This window comes from Artemia sp. Qi Xiang Cuo, chromosome 21, assembly GCF_049724085.1.
Source record: "Artemia sp. Qi Xiang Cuo chromosome 21, ASM4972408v1, whole genome shotgun sequence".
NCBI lineage: Eukaryota > Metazoa > Arthropoda > Branchiopoda > Anostraca > Artemiidae > Artemia > Artemia sp. Qi Xiang Cuo.
In genome coordinates, this window is record NC_142814.1 from 13,498,317 (window position 1) to 13,519,596 (window position 21,280).

The 21,280-nt window shown below is 35.8% G+C and overlaps 1 protein-coding gene across 1 annotated transcript; it reads right to left on the reverse strand.

Moving 5' to 3' along the window:
• Positions 1-1,104: 1,104 nt before the first annotated feature.
• LOC148939257 (uncharacterized) lies at positions 1,105-15,620 on the reverse strand. The gene is made up of 3 exons (XM_089106828.1): positions 15,240-15,620; positions 8,323-8,509; positions 1,105-1,614 (listed from the first exon to the last, which is right to left on the reverse strand). The coding sequence occupies exons 1-3, from the start codon at positions 15,618-15,620 to the stop codon at positions 1,244-1,246; spliced, it is 939 nt and encodes a 312-aa protein (XP_088962954.1). The 3' UTR covers positions 1,105-1,243.
• Positions 15,621-21,280: the final 5,660 nt, after the last annotated feature.

Below are 21,280 nucleotides of genomic sequence, written 5' to 3' on the forward strand. Positions count from 1 at the left end.
CGTCTGGGATTTGAGGACGTCATAAAGAAAGATTTAAAGGAAATGGGAACTTCATGAGCAGGTGTAAAGAGGCATGTTTTTAAGGAATTGAAAGGCAGGAGGAGCGTACATAGCTGTGTTGGCCTCAGGTGGCTTGGTGCTGCGGTGACCTTTTAGAAGCAGTAGTTAGTGCATTTATAAACGTGATCCTGGAGAAATTTCAGAGAGCCCAAATTCTTTTTTAAAAAATTGTGCGTCCATATGTATGCATGATGAATTTTGAAATTTTAAGGAGCGAATTCAGCGATAGTGGAAGCATTGACTGATGTGCACCGAGATGCTCTACCACAAAATTTGGAAATTCTTTTTTACCCAGTTCGGCAATGTTCCTAAAACTCCATAACGAAATCTGTTTTTAACTAGCCATACCGTTAGAAACTAACGCCACCTAGCAATATCGACAGTAAATAAACCTTCGAACTTTAACTCTGAAAGAAATCCTAAAAATATTGCTTATTTCAGCTTGTGCTGTTTTACATGGCTCATCGAATTGATTTCGACTCGTATTGCTGTAATCTCTGCAGAATTATTTTGCATATTTTCTGGTAAAATATACTAATGTCTCTTTTGCATTTGTCCTTAAGATCTTGGGAATACGCATCTTTATTATTGATCCTTCGTCTTTCAGGAATAAGCCACAGAGACAAATAAAGTATATTTTTTAAAAATGTTGCGATTCAAATTTTTTTCGTTCTTTTTACAAGCTTGATATTTGTCACAAAAGAACTAATCAGGTTTTGAAAGGCGGGGTTCTTTTAAAAGGCTCCGCCTTTCAGGTGGAAAGGCTGTTCCAGGTTCTTCTTCCCAGAAATTGTATTTCCTTGCTAGTTGAATTTTTTCTTAGCATTAATTAACTCAAAGCTGGAGCTGCATCTAGGGGGAGGGGTGCTCAGTTTGAGCCTTCCTGACTAAACTTCTGTCCAACTTGTAAAAAAATGTAACACAAATACATGCAAACAACTTTTTTTTTGCATTTTGTCAACAATTTTTTGCAAAGCTACCCCCCCCTCCCGAAACAAAATCCCAGATAAAGCCCCTGAATTTGAAAACGCAGGGCTATTTTGATTCCCAAAAAAATTAAAAATGTCACTTGGGAAAATACGTCACAAAAATAAACCAAAGGAATTCAACCACCCTTTTGAAAAAGGTAGTAATTTCTGCCGTTCCCTTTAGATACACTCACTCACAAAGTTCAGATGAAAGATCAACTTGAAGGTCCCTCACAGCTAAAGTCTTTATGGGAGCCAGTATCCACTCGCCTGTAGGTACATGTCCGTAACTGGCACTTACAATTTCCTATGTCTGGTATAGCTGAGTAATCACCCTTTTTAAACTTTACGCGTCGGTTTTGAAACCAGATTTTCACTTGCTTCTCTGTTAAGCTTAACACATTGGCTATTTGAATTCTTCTTAATCGAGTTAAATACATGTTTTTTTGAAACTCGTGTTCAAGTTGAAGAAGTTGGCTGGATGAAAAAGCAGTTCTCAATCTTTTTCCCGGGTCAGATGGACCTGATGCCAAACCGGATGATGGTGACCCATGGGGTTTAATTCCTTGCGTCAATTCCAAAAAATCTAAAAAAAAAAAAAAAAAAAAATCCTAGGTACTTATGCATTATATCTTACACATGAAAGAAGTCAAGTTTGGTTAATGCTAATGAAATAAATAAAATAGGATGCAAATATAATAGTTCAGAAAAAAATTTGGGCTATATATTTGCACATTAGGGGTGGGGGGGGGGGGTTGTAAAGCATAGCATATACTAAATGCGTAACCTAACCTTGGTACCTTCCCTCCCTCCTAAACCCCAAAAACAATAGTTTACATATTGTAAAAGCAATGAGAAACCACGCTTTGCGATCCATTTCTCTATTGCAAATACTCGTTTGACTGTTTTCCTTTAGTGTTTCCCGATACAGCATACAGCGGTGTGTAAGATAAAATGCATAAGTACCAAATCATATTCCTATTGTCTCTAGGACTGCGTTAAAGTATAAATTCTAATTAAAATTTACTACTACTAGAAACTTCTCAGACAAAAGATTAAATTTTTTCGATTCTAACACAAAGTACTCAAAAGACACCTGACACTTAAATACTCACAAAAGAGGTAGGGGTGCCGGAATCCCCGCAAGATCAAGGGGGGAAGCTCTAGTATTTTTAATTGGAGGCAAAAAGGGGTCCATATCTGGATAGTCAAGCCCTTCGCCCAAATTGTACCCTGGAGATCAGTCAAAACCCCCCCCCCCCCAACGCAATTCATGTATTAGAACCTAAAATTCAAGTTAGACCCTTTGAATGGTTTAAAGCGTCACACGTAAAATCAAATATGTTTTAGAAAGGGGAATTATGTAAATCTGGGGTACCCCATGAAAATCCTCCCAGCGGAAAATCAACCCCGTAAAAATTTTCTCCTAGAAAATTCCTCCACCGACAATATCTGCCTGGAAAAGTATCTCGAGTGTAAAATTGAGCAGCCAAAGGGAGAATTAAGACAAACAAAAGGAATAAATACAACAGCTTTTATAAAGGAGGGGTGGTGGGTTATTATGTAGGGGGGATTGGTGATGACGGGGCGGGTGATGCCAATTGCCTAAAAGAGCGCACTTCGATGCCCAAATTGTCTAAATCTCTATGAACCTTCAGATGAATATGAAAGTGGGTATGGGGGAGGGGCAGTGGTGGGGGGGGGGTAGAAATCAATCTCTCATTTTCCTTACTTTAGAAATGCCTGAATAAGGGTTCAGCGGTATGTTACTTGTGTTCTTACTCGATAAAAATGTGTCTGGTATTTATTTTAAAGATTCATTTAACTAAACTAATTGGTTTCATAGTTCATATAATCATATGCAATGATTGATGTGCACATCAGCTATTATGAAGGAGGGATTTTGAATCATTTTGTAGGTAGGAGGGGCAGATGCCAAAGGCGAGCAGAAATAAAAGTAAAGCATGTTTTCAACTTGAAAAGAACAGAAGTTACTATCAATAAATAGATGATACCCAGAACAAACAGAAATCAAAATGAATAATCGTATGAAATTTAGATATAGCATATACTGCAATGTATGAATAAATGAACCCTAAAACGAAAAAATTTAAATTTCGAAATTAAGTTCAACCTAAAAAGACCACAAATTGTCAAAAACTTGAGCAAGGCTACCACCCGCCAGCCTTCTAAAGGTCAGAGTGTCACATGTACATTACCAAAGATAGAATACATTTTAAATGCTGTCTCTTTTATTATTGTAACAATAAAATATAAAATTGTTGAGAATTCCAGGAATTAAAATAATTATATATGAGCCAATCTGTAAGCTTGCATTACTTCTTCCAGTAATCTTCATAGTTTTTTGATTTTGTTGTCATTATTATTGATGTGAAAAAAAATTGGTCTTGAACCACCTTTTGAAGTCATGCATTCTTTTGTGAATATTTGTATAGGTCAAACCATTTAGTATGTTGCCTAATAACTATATATAATAACCAATAACTGTGCGGCATCGCTCAGTAATTATAATAGTAATGAAGAGCAGGAAATGAGGATGAGGCTAAGATACAACCGTATATGCCCAAAAGATTAAACATTTAATATTAGTTCGTTAAGGGGTGTAAAAAGAAACATTGAACAAAGAGATAGAAATACATAGAAGAAATTTAAAATGAGGGTTTTAAGCATAAGCAAAAAAACATTATCTAATCACTATTTCTGTCTAAAAACAGTGCTTTAATAAACAATGTCAACTTTGACGAAATCTCAAAAATTTACTAATAAAAATGTCGCTTTTCATAACAATATAGTGTATCTTTCCACTTTTTAAAGTTCAATATATTTTGCTGAAATTATATAATTCACAATTTTATAAAAAAAAAATATTTTTTTCTCTTTCTACTCCCGCCATAGCTATTTATTACACGGTCGATGTCTACCTCAATATTTCGGTGAACATTTAGTATGGCTAATCCTGTCAGTTTAGAGTCCTATCAGTTTAGAGCTCTTCGTTAGTATTTCCTCTTCTATTCATCCTAAAATATTCAAATAAAGATCAAAATCGTCAGAAGAATATGAACTCTAATAAAGGTGCATATAGACCTGCGCTTCAAACTAAGTATACGAGTCGAAATACTCCTTAAACAACAAATAATTGTGTGTTTTATATTTTTGTATTTGATAGGTATATATTAGTGATTTAAATTCTCAGGGTTTCAAGCTATTTTAGATTTTTAATTAAAAATGTTTTAAATTTTGAAATTCTTAGATATTCAATTCAAACATTTAAATCTCGATATGTCTGGTGAACACAAAAATAAAAAAATTATATTCGGTTCAAATTTAACATAAAGAAAGGAAATTGTCCGGAAAGAAACTTTGATTTATAGACAACTAATCGTGGAAGTATGACAGGATGGCATGTACCAAAATAAGTATAAAAATCGTCAGCTGTATATATAACAGTAAATACAATTTTATGGACAAATATTTTATGGACATCACAGTTTATAGAATTAGCAGTATGATCATACCCTATCTCACCCATTATAAAAACCCGGACCAAGGTGCGAGTTCTCCAGAGAACGTTTTTGCAGATAGGAACATAAGCGGCATTAGATCTTTTCACGGGTAGACAAGTCAGATTTCTCTTGGACACGAAACAAGTGGAAACCCGCTATTACGAATAATGCACTTTGTAACCATTTCTCATTGATTGACAGAAACAGACTAACCCGCTAATGCAGAAAGAAGTGGGAGGAGCTTTTTGTTCGTACCGAGAATGAAGACCAGAAATGATCTGCGATAAACTTACTGGATAATTCTATAAACTGTGTTATACATATACTATTAAAAAAAAACAAGTTTTTTCAGCTTAAAGTAAGGAGCAACATTAAAAATTAACATCAACAGAAATTATTACGTATATTAGGGGGTGGCCCTCTCCTCAATACCTCGCTCTTTACGCTAAAGTTTTTTTTAGAACTTTTAAAGGAATTTATTATTCTAATTAAACAGCCTTTGTGATTTATGAGTCATTCTTAAATAACTGGAACAACAAATCAAACTTTAGCGCAAAGAGCGAATTATTGAGGAGAGGGCTGCCCCCCTCATATAAGTAATAATTTCTGTTCGTTTTAAATTTTAATGTTACGCCTTACTTTCAGTTGAAAAAACTGATGTTAGACAAATTTATATTTGATAAATTTATAAAAATTTAATTTCTGATCGTTTTCTAAATAATGCTGGGAAATCCGGCTCCCACTCTATGGAAAATTCGCTTCCTCTACGAAAAATATCTCCATAGAAAGATACTTGCACGTAACTCCACATCCTCTCCACTAGAAAATCTCCCCTAAGAAACGTGTGTATTATTCCCAATAATCAACACTATATGCAAACAATAGACAAAGTTCATATCTTGCAGCTCCGGGGACTGTGGAGGGACCCCGGGGCTCTTGTCATCCTCAAAGACGTAGTTATTAGATTTTTGACTGTGCTGAAAATAAATGGCCGTCTCAGAATCTTGATCAGCCGACTTTGGGGAAAAATGAGCGTGGGAGGAGGGCTAGCTGCCCTCCAATATTTTGGTCACCTAAAAAGGGCACTAGAACTTTTGATTTCCAATCAAATGAGCCCCCTCCTTGTCTTCTACGATCGCTCGTCTGATACGATCACCCCTAAAACAAATAACAAAAAAAAAAAAAAAAAAAAACGCATCCGTGATCTTTTTTCCGTCAAAAAATGTAAAAATTTCACTGTACATTGGAGCTTGAAACCTCTACAGTGGGGTTCTCTGGTATACTGAATCTGATGGTGTCATTTTCCTTAAGATTACTTGATGTTTTCGGGGTGTTTCCTCCCTTTTAAGAAATTGGGCAAATTTTCTCAGGCTCGTAACTTTTGACGGGCAACATTTGATGAGTTTTACGTATGTTGGATAAGCATCACAATTCGATTCTTTTGATATATCTATTTTTATGAAAACTCTTTTTCTTAGAGTTTCGGTTACTATTGAGCCGCATTGCTCCTTGCTTGCTGTTTGTTACCACGAACTGTTTGAACATAGCTATATTTGTGACTGGTTGGTATGGTGAATTTCCACTTTTTTCGATATATCATTAGTAAATGTTTGAAAAACGATGGATTCCATTCCACTGATTTATACTGGGATTTGAAATCTATTTTTCTGAAATGATTACTTCGACCTTTGAAGAGTATTTCGAATCACATACTTAGTTTTAAGTCCATACTTATACAAGCCTTAATTGAACTTCAGGTATTTCTAAAGAGTTAGCCTTTATTTTTATGTTTTAGGATGAACAGAGGCGGGGAAATGTCATACGACGCAGAGCTTAAATTAGATGAAAATAGGCAGTAAAGTGGCTACCATTTGCTCGCCAAAAGCCGAAATGTAAATTAATAATATCTTTGCATAAAAAGAACAATGTTGTAAGAACTCTGCTTCATAAAAAAAGCAAACCCAAATATTATTACATCCCCCAAAAATAATGATATCAATTTATTCACCTCTGTGCAATAGCAAGACTTAAAACAAATCTTTGACAGTAAAAAGAGGTTTAAATATTATGGTTTTAAGCCCCGTTGTGACAGCACAATCCTGAAATATTTTTTTGATAGCCCAGAGGAGTTCTGATTTTAAGATTCCCTTCTTTTTAATACGAAATGAAGATTTTCGCCTCCCAGTTGGCTTTTGTGGTAATACGGACAGATTCCTGTGATAAATTTAAATTTGATGAAATACTTTTAGGCGGGTATGCGTCATCAGTAAACTATACCAGAGACCACAAAAAGTAACTGAAATGTTTTGAACTTGTTTGCAAAAAGAAACAGTCTTAACAATTATTTATAATCGTTAATATTTTTAACTCAAATTTTAAAAACTAGCCTCAAAAAATAACTTTAAAGTTTTACAGTGTCCCAACGTCAAATCCGCCGATACGTTACCGGGGGGCGCGCACCCCCACCTGGATCCGCCACTGATAGAGGGGTTCCCTTAATATGCCTAGGGATCATTGTGTTCGATTCCAAGCCATCTAGTTTGATGAAAATCTCTCTTTCATGCCTCATATTGACCTTATTAAAATGAAAGTCTCCAGAAGCCTCGGGATCCTTAAAAAATTGAAACACATTTTTCCAGGGTCAATACTTAGACTCCTATTCTACAGCCTAGTTCAGCCTTATGTTTCATGCTGATTATTTAAATATCAACTTTTCCAACTTTTATTATCCAAGTTTTCCAACTTTTATTACAACTTTTATTATCTGGATGTCAACTTTTCCCTCATCGCTGAAGCCACTTTCAAAACTATATGATAAAGCAAGGACTCTTATAAAGGATACTAACTGTTCCCTACTTAAACCCTTGCTCAACTTCAGATCTCTCTATTTTCAATATTGCGCTTCTTTTAACTTTTTGAGGTTACATTGGCCAGCTTTCTGCTACCCTGTGTAATAATATATTTCTTTATTTCCGAGCAATCGACTTATTTTTTCAGCACTTCCAATAATTTACAAATACCTTTTAATCCTTCAATACGGTATGACTTTAATCCTCTGATAGCTTGTAATATGATTTGGAACACTCTCCCAGAGTCTGCGCGGGGCTGCCACTTGTTTGGTATCTTCAAAAAGTGTGTTAGAGATTCTCTTGCAAGTAATTAATTTTTTCCCTGGTTTTCCGATGAGTTGATAACTCCGGATTAGTTCTGTATTTTATTTGTGTGGGTGGATTTATGTATTACTCCCTTGCCTAGCTTGGATTTTTTTTTTTTTGGGTGGGAGGGTATTGTTTGGTTTGGTGATGTGAATTTATTGTTTAAAAAATATTTTTTGAATGTATTTGTTTAATTATTTCTTTAGTTTTGTTTCTCCCCCTTTTTTTTCCTGGCCATAGAGCCTTACGGGGGAGAATATATTGAAGTATTAATTATTTTTATGTATAATTTACCTTTGATTTTAGTATCTAGTGATATATTTTTTGTTTTGTCTTTTTCAACATATTGAATTCAATTCAATTCAATAATGAAAAAGGTGGCGCAGTAGATTTGGAGACTGAAAATATTTTTAGGCCTTGCCTTGGCCTATACATCGATTTTTCAAAGTTTCATTCATCTTATAGAACAACTTTCGTATTTGAGTCAAAATCTTGAAAAATGCACATACAATTGCTGTTTTATTTTCCACTGCTTTGGAAAGATTTACGGTAAGGTTTATTGTACAACATGGTGATGTTTGCGGCAATGGAGACATGTATGGTAATAGATCTTACCGTTTGGCGAAGAACAATTTATTGGATTCTCATCCTTCACTTTATTTAAATCAACCAGTTGATTGGTAACTTTCCTGTCGGCAACTTGAACAGATGAATTGGGACGAATGAGTCGGATTGACTGAGTGGAAGTAGCAAACACCGGCGGGATAAACCCTGTCCTTGAGCATCGAGCACACTGGTATACCTCAAACAAGGTCAAATGGACACATGGTTCAGTGCATTGAAAAAACACAGGGGGATAAAAAGGTTGCCTTGAAGGTATCCTGTCTTTATTTATCAGGGAATCTACTGTGAACGATTTAGCCATTCTCAGAATGCACTGATTATTTCTGAGTATGAGAATTAGAATCTCAGCTGCAGGGGGGCTACAATCGATGATCCATTGGCTTGTAACATCCAATGAGGAAGCAGCGAATGAGCAGACGGGCCAATTAAATAACAGTGGCTTTAGAAATGAAGCGGATAATGAATGAAAAGGAGACATTGTAACTATTCTTTACGGTATGTATTATTTAGCAATAAGAGATTAAATATCTGAAAGGTTGCAAGTGTCAGGGGATAGGGGGCTTCCACCCTATCGGAGAGTAGATGGCCTACCCTCCAGAGATTTTGGAAAATATATAAATCTTGTATCTTTTTTTTAATAATCATTGCCCCCCCCTTTTATTTTTGTGAACTGGCACCACTGCAAGCTACTTGAGGATGGCTGGAAAATTTTCCAAGCAACTTACTAATTTGATTAGCTAAGAAATAGACATATTTTAAGAATCAGAATCCCATCCTACATTTAAATTTAACATTCATTTGCATCAGAAATTAACTTTACCCAAAAACCCCCAATATGTAAATACAAAGGCTACCTTGAGTTGTAAATTTGCAATGAATCTTTCTTAAGTCATTCTTTTCTTCAAATTAAATAAATAAAAACAAGTTTTTTTTCCACTGAATGTAAGGAGCAGAATCTAAACTTAAAATAAACAGAAATTACTACTTATATAAGGCGGCTACCCTCCTCATATATACTTATATGATATATACCTCATATAAGTATATATACCTTGCTCAATACCTCGCTATTTATGCTAAAGTTTGACATTTTGTCCCCATTCTTTAAATACGACTCCTGAAACACAAGGGCCATTTAATTAGAATAATAAGCTTTTTTAAATGTTCTAAAGAAACTTTAGCGTAAAGAGCGAGGTACTGAGAAGGGGATACCCCCCTCATATAAGTAATAATCTCTGTTCGTTTTAAGTTTTAATTTTGCTCTTTACCTTCAGTTGAAAAAAATGTTTTTTTAAATTTAATTCCTAATCATTTTTCAAATAATGCCAGGAAATCCGGCTACACCTCCACGGAAGAATCCGTCTTCCCCACGGATTTATTCTCTAGACAATTCAATCTTGCTGACAATTTACCCCGGACAATTACCTTATCTCCAAAATTGAGTCGACAAAGAGAAAGCAAGATATAGAATTTTGTATAAGAATTCTGCCAAATTCCCCCAGTATAAAATCTCCCCTGAAAAATTCACCCTTGGAAAGTTTCCTGCCCACGGAAAACCCTCCCTGTTGAAAATCCTACCAGCAGAAAATTCGTCCCCCCTCCCGAAAAATGAACGTATACTTATCAATAGCAAGTAAAATGCGTCAATCGCATTTACTTGCTATCTTGCTATCTTGCTTACTTGCTATCAATAGCAAGTAAAAATAAACAATGAGTAAATACTTGCTATCTTGCTATCTTGCCTACTTGCTATCAATAGCAAGTAAAAATAAACAATGGGGAAATTTTTGCAACTTAAAGACCTTTCCCCAGGGGCTGCAGGGGGTCTTGATATCTCTAAAGGCATAGTTGTTCGACCTTTCAACTATGATAAACAAAATGGCTATCTCAAAATTTTGATCGGATGATTTTGAGAAAAAAAGAGTTTGGGAGGGTGCATAGTTGCCCTCAAACCTTTTTGATCACTTAAAAAGGGCAGTAGAACTTTTAATTTCCGTTTGATTGAGCACTCTTTTGATATTCCAGGAACAGTGGATCGATACGATCACCCTTGGGGAAACTAAACAAAAAAACAAAGAAGTAAACAAGCATCTGCAATGTTTCTTCTGGTAAAAAAAATAAATACAAAATTCCACATTTTTACAGAGAGGCACTTGAAACCTCTACACTAGGGCAGGTAAAGCCTGAGAAAGTTTCTCAAGCTCGTAGCCTTTGATGGGTAAGACTAAACTTAATGAAACTTACTTATTTGAAATCAGCATAATAAGCCGACTCTTTTGATATATCTATCAGTATCAAAATTATTTATCTTAGAGTTTCAGTTACTATTCAGTTGGGTCTATTCTTACTTACAGTTCGTTACCACGAACTGTTTGATTTATGTAACAGTTTGTCAAAGTAATAGAAAATTCATTGCTTATAGACAATTCAGAGTACATGTTCGTATATTAGGGGAATGGGGTCGAACTAGCGACATAAGTGAATGTTATATTTGTATCTATTTCCTATCTATCTCATTAGTGAGATAATCGAAAAATTTACCAAAAGCTAGCATATCTGTAGGAAAAAATTCCCGCATAAAGACTTTTTTTTATTTTTCACAAGGAATCAACCACAAAATAATTTACATGAAATTGTAAATTTTTAACATTAGAGTTAGTCAAAACTGTTTTTTTTTGCTGGTAAAGAGCCCGCACTGCTGGACGGGCTTTTCATCTTAATTATAATTACGGTTTGGCCCTATGGCTTTCGCTATCATCAGGGTTGTCAGTTTTCTGTGTGAAACTCACTAGCCTATTTTCAGAGGCACTGCCTAACATGGGCGCTGGCAGGGGAGAGGGAGCTGGATATTTGGGACTATAAAGTAATTATGAGGAAACCAAATGAAAGAAACCTTATAATAAGGTTCTTTGATACGTGAATCTGATTGTGAGATTTTCATTAAAGTTCTGTGACTTCTAGGGGGTCTTTCCCCTCTTTTCAAAAATAGATAAATTTTCTCGGGCTCCTAGTTTTTGATGGGTGAGACTAAACTTATCGAACGGTATCGAAATTCCGTTTTTTAGATTTTCGGTTACTATTAAGCCGGCTCGATCTGTTTGACTAATCCTGAAATGTCCTTTTTAGAACCAAAACGAGATCCAGTCATTGGACTGAGCTCATTGTGCTGAAGTGATAATACATTAAATGAGAAAAAAAAATAATAGACCAACAATCCTAAATATTTTACTCAAAAAGTATACTTAATGGTTTGCTTTGTGTACCAAAACTCCTATATTGTTTTGAGTTTTCAGAAAAGCGCTAGTTTTCTATAATCAAACAAATATAACTTTAACAACATGACTTAAGTCTTCGTCTTAAGGAGCACATAAAGGTAGGTTAAGGTAAGGTAGGAAATGAGGTAAGCAACTGGTTTTGTATTAAATCATAAATCAGGAGTTAAGCAGGGTTATGTTCTATCCCCCTTTATATGGAATGTTTTGATGGACTTTGTCTTAAGGAGCACATAGGCAATGGGAGACCACGGAATCAAATGGGGAGTAACAACTCCCCTTGACTTGGATTATGCTGATGATTTAAGCATCCTAGATGAAAGTGTGAGCAAAATGAATGAACTTTTAGAGGTTTCGTGAGTTCAGGGTACTGGAATAGGTTTGAAAATTAAAGTTAAGAAGACTAAGTCGCTAAGGCTAGGAATAAGTAAAGATGAAAAGGTGACGTTGGGTAACGAAAAGATTGATAAGGTGGGCAGCTTCACTTACCTTTGTAGTAATATTAGTAAAGACGGTGGGAGCAACGAAGATGTTTAAGTAGAATAGGAAGATAAGTCTGCAAACCAAGATTAGAATATTAGAAGCTACAGTGATGACAGTGGTCAAATATGGATCTGAAGCATGGGCGCTTCGAAAAGCGGGTAAACATTTGCTAGAATTTTCCAGAGAAATTGCCTACGGATTGTTCCGGATACCCGACTGACTGACAGTATTTAAAACAGTAGGCTGTACGAAAAATGTGGTTAAATCCCGCTTTCTAGGGCTATAATGAGAGAAAGGTTGAGATGGCTAGGGTACGTTCTGCACATGAAAGATGATAGATTACCAAATATTGTCCTTTTCGGCCAACCGTCTAGGTCTAACCGGAAAACAAAGCGTCCGTGGTTGGTGTGGGAGGATATCATAAAGAAAGATTTAAAGAAAATGGGAACTTCCTGGGAGAGTGGAAAGAGGGAAGCTCTGAATAGATTGGGATGAAGGAGGAGTGTGTGTAGTTGTGTTGGCCTCAAGCGGCTCGGCACAGCGGTGAGTTTTAGTAGTAGTAGTAGTAGTAGTAGTGGCAGTAGTAGTAGCAGTAGTAGTAGTAGTAGTAGTAGTATGGGGACACAGTAGAGTCCTCACGACATCGCACAAGGAGATACGGGGATTACGGCTACGTCGGATAAGGAGATACGGGGCTTATGGGCACCTGGCATAAGGAGATAGCAGCCTTCCCGCAACATTAAACCTATATGCAATAACCCCTGGTCTAAGTACCACATTTTTAAATACTTTTTCAGGTCTAGCTAACTCTACCCCTAAAAGAGGCTAATTCTAAACGATGGTGTCATCAATCAGCCTAGGAGACTGTTTTTAAGTTTTATAGGTGTATCATATTACCCGCATCTTGGCCACTATTCTAGTTTAAACAAGTGCGATTTAATCTCGCGGAAATGTTATTGCATTATCTTTTACAGACAAGAAATTTTGTTTTATTCTTACGTTCTTTTTCTTCCGATTATATCTTGTTAATGTTAGGAATTTTTTTTATTCTTTTTCGGATTGAACGGGTGAGATTATACGGCTCAGTCTTAGGGGCACTGGGTCCTTCCAGGTCTTGGGAGCATGCGTCCTATTCAACTTCTTTTAATTTAGGCCTATTTGCTTGTAGTTTTACCTTAGCGTGCATTTTTTATGTCATGGAGATAGGGGGCACCTGATGACATTAAAGCGTGGCTCCCACGGCGTCCACAAAGTTAATAAACCGATATCCTCGCATAGCTTTGTTGACTTTATTGCAGCCGGAAAGAAGTTAAACTTTATTTAACTTTTTCAAGAAGTCCGCAAAGTTCAACCAATAGCAGAAAACGTGTGGAAAATTTCAAATAAACAACATTCAAATTAGTTTCTACAAATATAATCGTATACTTGTTTAAATATTTAGCTTAATAAAAAAAACAAAAAATATTTTCATTTGCTATTAAAAGGAAAAGATGCTTAAAAATATGGTTTTCTCAGCTCCATGTCTGAGTATTTCAGTTACTTTCTATGAAAAATTGCTGTTAAATCAAAAAGATGAAATCGTTGTGTGAGTAGGACAAACTTTATGGTTCGTACTTTCATGACAAACTTTATTAACTTTATTGACGCCGTGGGAGCCCCGCATAGCAGAGACATAGAAGATACCTCAGGACATCGAATAAGGATATAGGATGTACATCGCCCACCTTGAGGCCATTCTGGGATTTGAGAGAACGCGCCCTATTCGGCTTTCTTTAATTTAGGCCTTTTGCTTATATTTCACCTTAATGTACATTTTTTTAAGTTTTCGAGAAAGAGGGCACCTTACAACATCGTCTAGGGGCCGCCTTATAGGACACGCATCGCAATATTGCAAAAGGACATAACATTGCAACATCGCTAAGGTGTCCCAAGAGGGCAGTTCATGACATCGTCTAGAGGCCACCTTATAGGGAACGCCTCCCGACGTCAAATAAGGACATAAGATATGCCTAACCCATCTTGGAGCCGTTCTGCGGTTTGGGAGCACACGCCCTGTTCGGCTTTCTTTAATTTAGTCTTTTTTACTTATATTTCGTCTTGGCGTATATTTTTTTAAGTCATGGAGATGTTATATATATTTGCGGCACACTTTCTTGATCTTATGTGATATTTGTAAAAACTTACACGGCGCCTAGTATTTTATATAGTTCCACGGTGCCTTGAGGCTAGACAGCTTTCAGTAATAACCTCCCTCGAAAGACTATTCTAAGTGAATGAACAGAATTCCTACAAAATTTTTCTTGACGACATTTCTTGAAATGAGGAAGTAAAATCACTCAAATATGACATCATACCCCGGAGAAGCAACTTTCTGAAAAATCTATCTGTGATATCATCTTGTATATAAAGATAAAGTTTTTGTCAAAAATTGAACTTTATTTTTTCATTATGTTTTGTTATTTGAAAAGAGAACTTGGTGACTTCCTTACAAATGAACCCTTTCCCAACCTTCTACGACCACTGGTTTGGTACCCGTCAGCGGTACGATCAACTTTAAAAAAATACACAACATTATTTCCTCCCATATAAAAAAGGGTTTGCTTGTTTCTCACGAGATAGGGGAGTGTAATTCTTTTAGGTTTGGTTTTCGACCATAGGGATTCCAATGGTGATGAATTATTATGGCCTGAGACCCTTTTGAAGGGGTCTTGGATGTTTTCGGAACTCCCATAAATTTGTTTTCGCAGCAAAATTTTACTGTTAAGATTAGTAGCCAAAATACAGTTCCTAAATCAGCTGCAAATAGCGAATCTTCCTTGTTTGACAAGCTAAAAAAAAGAAAAAAAAGTTGACATTTTCGGCTTCTATGGGCTAGATTTCGGTCTTTACTAGGTTGCAGCTACTGCTAAAACCCTGAAAATCAAACACAAGCTGTCTTCAAGTAAGACGATGGATCGTGATTGATTAGATCTATAGTAAGCACTTATAAGGTCGAATTTACAATTTCTAGAAAGCTTACATTTTTAAGAGCATGTTCACTTCATTTGCAAACCCTGTGCATGCAGCATATTCGGCGGGAAGAACGTTAGAAAGGGAAGCATTTCTGGATCCATTAAACCTCAGGAGCCATTAAACTGCTGAGTCATTTATTACATCTGAAAATGAGTCATCAGGCATTTGTTGATTATTTGGTGTTCTTTCGGTTGGTTCAAATTCATCCACTTCGTCCACTGCGTCCACTGTATAAAGGTACCAAAAGAATAATACTATGAAAGCAATTATACTGAACCGATAATTGGCCATTAAAGTTACTGTAAGGGCAAAATAAGTCAAATATAAAATTCCTAAGTATTTCGCGTCTTCAGCGGTCTGTTTGCTTCTTTTCCATTGTCTAAAACCCATATAACCATAGCAAATAAGCAAAATAGGTAATGCAAATCCCCGCAAAATCCAAAAATTACCTATAACAACTACGTTCAGAATGGTCATAGCTGCTACCAGAAGCATAGTTAACAATCTTTCACTAATTTGCATTGTTATGTTTTAGTTAACAATCAAATTCACATATGATCATCGAATGGTTGTGCAATACCTACTTGTGTTGAATTATTTTTTTATTAAAACTTTTTTTGACGAAATTTTCCCCGATAGCCTCTGAGATTCTTTTGATATTTTATTAGAATTTTTTTTGCTATTTTTGATTTTTTAAAGTGATCGCCATATATATGAATTAATTTCTCGTTCGTTTGGACGAGTGTTGCGTTTGTTGTTTGAGGTTTGACACTTTCGACCAATAAGTCATATGAGTTTGTATAATTATGTGCGTTATGTAATCACTAGCTTGCTTGGGTATCACATTGGTCAATATTCACTGAAGTTGATCATGTATCACTTATCTTGCTATTGGTTGGGGGTTATTCACCTGCAGCGATTGTCAGCACTGAAAACAATAATCAAAATAATATAATTTGCCCTGTCAAACGGAAATTATAACATGTACACAACACAATTATTTGGGTTGAATGTGGAAGACCAGGTTCAGGATGGGTTTTTAAAATTATGAAGTCGAGTAAACACCAATATCAAAAGAAGGTGAAATCTTGGAAGAGAAGCCGAATTAAGGAGCTATCGCGGGAAATAAAAAATAATCCTCGTCAGCTATGGCGAGAAGTGTCTAAACTTATCCGTTCTTCCTCGTCGCCGCCTGATAGCATTGAAATAAATAGATGGTTTGAACATTTTCTTCAATGTTTGCGGCTGATCTTCCTTTCCTAGAGAGTAATTTCCGGGACATTCTAATGCAGCATTTTGATCAACTGAACCAATTCAGCAACTAGCTTACTATTAACCCGTCATGGATTGAATCTTTTGTTCGTCCTGTTACTTTAGGAAAATTGCCTGGGGCAGATGGTATTCAGCCGGAAAATATGAGAGATTGTATCCCTAGACTGTTTAGTCACATAGCTTTATTGTTACAAGCAATAGTATCGCAACAGTCTTTCCCACAAGGTTTGTATCAGGGGGTCGTTACTTGTATACACAAGAAGGGGAAAGACCCTAATGATTGTTCTTCGTACAGGCCCATCACTATTTGTTCAGTTCTAGCAAAGTTACTGGAGAAGATACTGTGCCCTATAGTGGCAGCGCGAGCGGATGCGGGTGACAATCAGTTCGGTTTCCGGTCCGGTCTTGATGTTCAGAATGCACAAGCAACTTTTATTTCAATTGTTAAAAAGTTTAAGAAACGAAAACCTCCGTTATTCGTCTGCGCAATAGACATATACAAGGCGTTTGATTCTGTTTTACATTCGCAAGCAGTCTTGCCACTACTAAGGGCAGGAATTGATTCCTTTGTTTGTAATTGTCTGTGGCAATGGTATTGAAAATCTCAAGTAAGAATTCGGTCTGCCTGAAAGTTTTCTGGACTTATAGATATAGGTAGGGGAGTTAAACAAGGCTCAGTAATCAGCCTTGTGATATTTAACAATGCAATACGTTCTGCGACAAAATCGATAGAAGATTTTTTAATAGATGATGGAATTGATGCTAGTCATCTATCTTACGCAGATGATCTACTTTTGATAAGTGATAATTTAGAATCTTTACAGAAAGCTATTAATGCCGTGTCGTCTGTACTTGGTGATATTGGGCTAACAATAGAGCCGTCTAAGACTGAATTCGTCGTTTTGAATGACGAAACATAGCCAAATCGTGTTGTTGATGTTTGCGGGAAGACAGTTCTCCAAAAGGATAAGTTTGAGTATATCGGTCTCCAGTATGGGAAGACTATTAAAGCTACTAAAAATCTAGTAATTGTGCCACTTAAAGAAAAACTGCAGAAAACTTACGGTATGCTAGCACGAACTAAAGGTCAATTTGACAAAATTACGCTCGGTCGTCTCTGTAGCGCCATGTTCGCGCCACATGTCTTTTTTTAACCCCTTTATGGACTTGCTGTAGTAAAACCGAACGTATCCAAATTCGTTCAATTTTTTTTGGTCTTGCAAATATTTATTGGGAATTCCCAGGTAGTTCAGAAGCCCGTATGTTCTGCAGAAGTATTGTATTTTTGAAAGAAGTTAGGAAATGGATGAGTTATATACTCGTTTGGAAAGTGAAAATAGCACAATCCACGACTTACCATTGGCTAGTCCTCTGCATTAAAATTATGATTTTGATTTCGTTTATTTTCTTTTTTCCATAGTTATTGCAGTTTAATATTGTTTTGTAGCGTTGTGTGATTTTTTCGTTATTTTTTTTTCTTCTTTCGTTTTTATAACTCCTTCGAGCATTTGCATGGATTTGTATGAAGGGTTGAAATAAAATTATTATTATTATTAATTATAATCCATAATAAAAGCTGCTGAAACACAAGGGACGTGGAATCGGTACAAGGAGCTTTTTTAAAGCACTAAAAAACTTTAGCATAACTAGCAAAGGGTTGAGGGGAGGAGGCAGTCCCTTATGTATGGAATAATTACTGTACGTTTTAAGTTGAAGAAAACTTGTTTTTCAGAATTTAATCACTTTTGAAGATTTAATATCTTATATCCTAAGAAACAGAAGAAATAATATAAATAGAATTGAAATTGACAATTAACGATTAATTAGCTACAATTATTGTAATTAACAGTTTAATTTTGAGTACTCGTCTGAATTGTTTTATATTTTATATCTGAATTCAGATGGCAGGTTACAAGTTATTTTTTATTATGGATTATAATTAATAATAATAATAATTTTATTTCAACCCTTCATACAAATACATGCAAATGCTCGAAGGAGTTATAAAAACGAAAGAAGAAAAAAAAATAACGAAAAAATCACACAACGCTACAAAACAATATTAACAATATTAAACTGCAATAACTATGGAAAAAAGAAAATAAACGAAATCAAAATCACGATTTTAATGCAGAAGACTAGCCAATGGAAAGTCGTGTATTGTTCTATTTCGACTTTTGAAACGGGTATACAACTCATCCATTTTCTTACTTATCTCAAAAATATAATACTTCTGCGAAACATAAGAGTTTCTGAACCATATGGGAATTCCCAATAAATATTTGCAATACCGAAAAAAATTGAACGAATTTGAATACGTTCGGTTTTACTAAAGCAATTCAATAAAGGGGTTAAAAAAAGACATGTGGCGCGAACATGGCGATACAGAGACGACCGAGCGTAATTTTGTCAAATTGACCTTTAGTTCGTGCTAGCATACCGTAAGTTTTCCGCAGTTTTTCCTGAAGTGGCACAATTACTAGATTTTAGTAGCTTTAATAGTAATCCTATACTGGAGCCCGATACACTCAAGTTTATCCTTTTGGAGAACTATCTTCCCACAAACATCAACAAAACGATTTGGCAATGTTTCGTCGTTCAAAATGACGAATTCAGTCTTAGACGGCTCTATTGTTAGCCAAATATCACCAAGTGCAGACGACACGACATTAATAGCTTTCTGTAAAGATTCTAAATTGTCACTTATCAAAAGTAGATCATCTGCGTAAGATAGATGACTAGCATCAATTCCATCATCTATTAAAAAATCTTCTATCGATTTTGTCGCAGAACGTATTGCATCGTTAAATATAACAGGGCTGATTACTGAGCCTTGTTTAACACCCCTACGTATATCTATAGGTCCAGAAAGCTGTCAGGCAGACCGAATTCTTACTTGAGATTTTCGATACCATTGCCACAGACAATTACAAACAAAGGGATCAACTCCTGCCCTTAGTAGTGACAAGACTGCTTGCGAATGTAAGACAAAATCAAACGCCTTATATATGTCTATTGCGCAGACGAATAACGGAGGTTTTCGTTTCTTAAACTTTTTAACAATTGAAATAAAAGTTGCTTGTGCATTCTGAACATCAAGACCGGACCGGAAACCGAACTGATTGTCACCCACATCTGCTCGCGCTGCCACTATAAGGCACAGTATCTTCTCCAGTAACTTTGCTAGAACTGAACAAATAGTGATGGGCCTGAACAAAGAACAATCTTTAGGGTCTTTCCCCTTCTTATGTATACAGGTAACGACCCTCTGACACAAACCTTGAGGAACAGACTGTTGCGATAATATTGCCTGGAACAATAAAGCTATTTGACTAAACAGTTTAGGGATACAATCCATCAGCTTTTCCGGCTGAATACCATCTGCCCCAGGTGATTTTCTTAAAGGAAGAGGATAAAAAGAAAATCTAATATATGGCGGGTTAATAGTAAGTTAGTTGCTGTATTGGTTCAGTCGATCAAAATGCTGCATCAGAACGTCCAGGAAATTACTTTCTAATAATGGAGGATCAGCCGCAAACATTGAAGAAAAATGTTCAAACCATCTATTTATATCACTGTTATCAGGCGGCGACAAAGAAGAACGGATAAGTTTAGACACTACTCGCCATAACTGAGGAGGATTATTTTTTATTTCCCACGATAGCTCCTTAATCCGACTTCTTTTCCAAGATTTCACCTTCTTTTGATATTGGTGTTTACTCAACTTAATAATTTTAAAAACCCATCCTGAACCTGGTCTTCCACATTCAACCCAAATAATTGTGTTGTGTACATGTTATAATTTCCGTTTGACAGGGCAAATTATATTATTTTGATTATTGTTTTCAGTGCTGACAATCGCTGCAGGTGAATAACCCCCAACCAATAGCAAGATAAGTGATACATGATCAACTTCAGTGAATATTGACCAATGTGATACCCAAGCAAGCTAGTGATTACATAACGCACATAATTATACAAACTCATATGACTTATTGGTCGAAAGTGTCAAACCTCAAACAACAAACGCAACACTCGTCCAAACGAACGAGAAATTAATTCATATATATGGCGATCACTTTAAAAAATCAAAAATAGCAAAAAAAATTCTAATAAAATATCAAAAGAATCTCAGAGGCTACCGGGGAAAATTTCGTCAAAAAAAGTTTCAATAAAAAAATAATTCAACACAAGTAGGTATTGCACAACCATTCGATGATCATATGTGGATTTGATTGTTAACTAAAACATAACAATGCAAATTAGTGAAAGATTGTTAACTATTCTTCTGGTAGCAGCTATGACCATTCTGAACGTAGTTATAGGTAATTTTTGGATTTTGCGGGGATTTGCATTACCTATTTTGCTTATTTGCTATGGTTATATGGGTTTTAGACAATGGAAAAGAAGCAAACAGACCGCTGAAGACGCGAAATACTTAGGAATTTTATACTTGACTTATTTTGCCCTTACAGTAACTTTAATGGCCAAATATTGGTTCAGTATAATTGCTTTCATAGTATTATCCTTTTGGTACCTTTATACAGTGGACGCAGTGGACGAAGTGGATGAATTTGAACCAACCGAAAGAACATCAAATAATCAACAAGTGCCCGATGACTCATTTTCAGATGTAATAAATGACTCAGCAGTTTAATGGCTCCTGAGGTTTAATGGATCCAGAAATGCTTCCCTTTCTAACGTTCTTCCCGCCGAATATGCTGCATGCACAGGGTTTGCAAATGAAGTGAACATGCTCTTAAAAATGTAAGCTTTCTAGAAATTGTAAATTCGACCTTATAAGTGCTTACTATAGATCTAATCAATCACGATCCATCGTCTTACTTGAAGACAGCTTGTGTTAGATTTTCAGGGTTTTAGCAGTAGCTGCAACCTAGTAAAGACAGAAC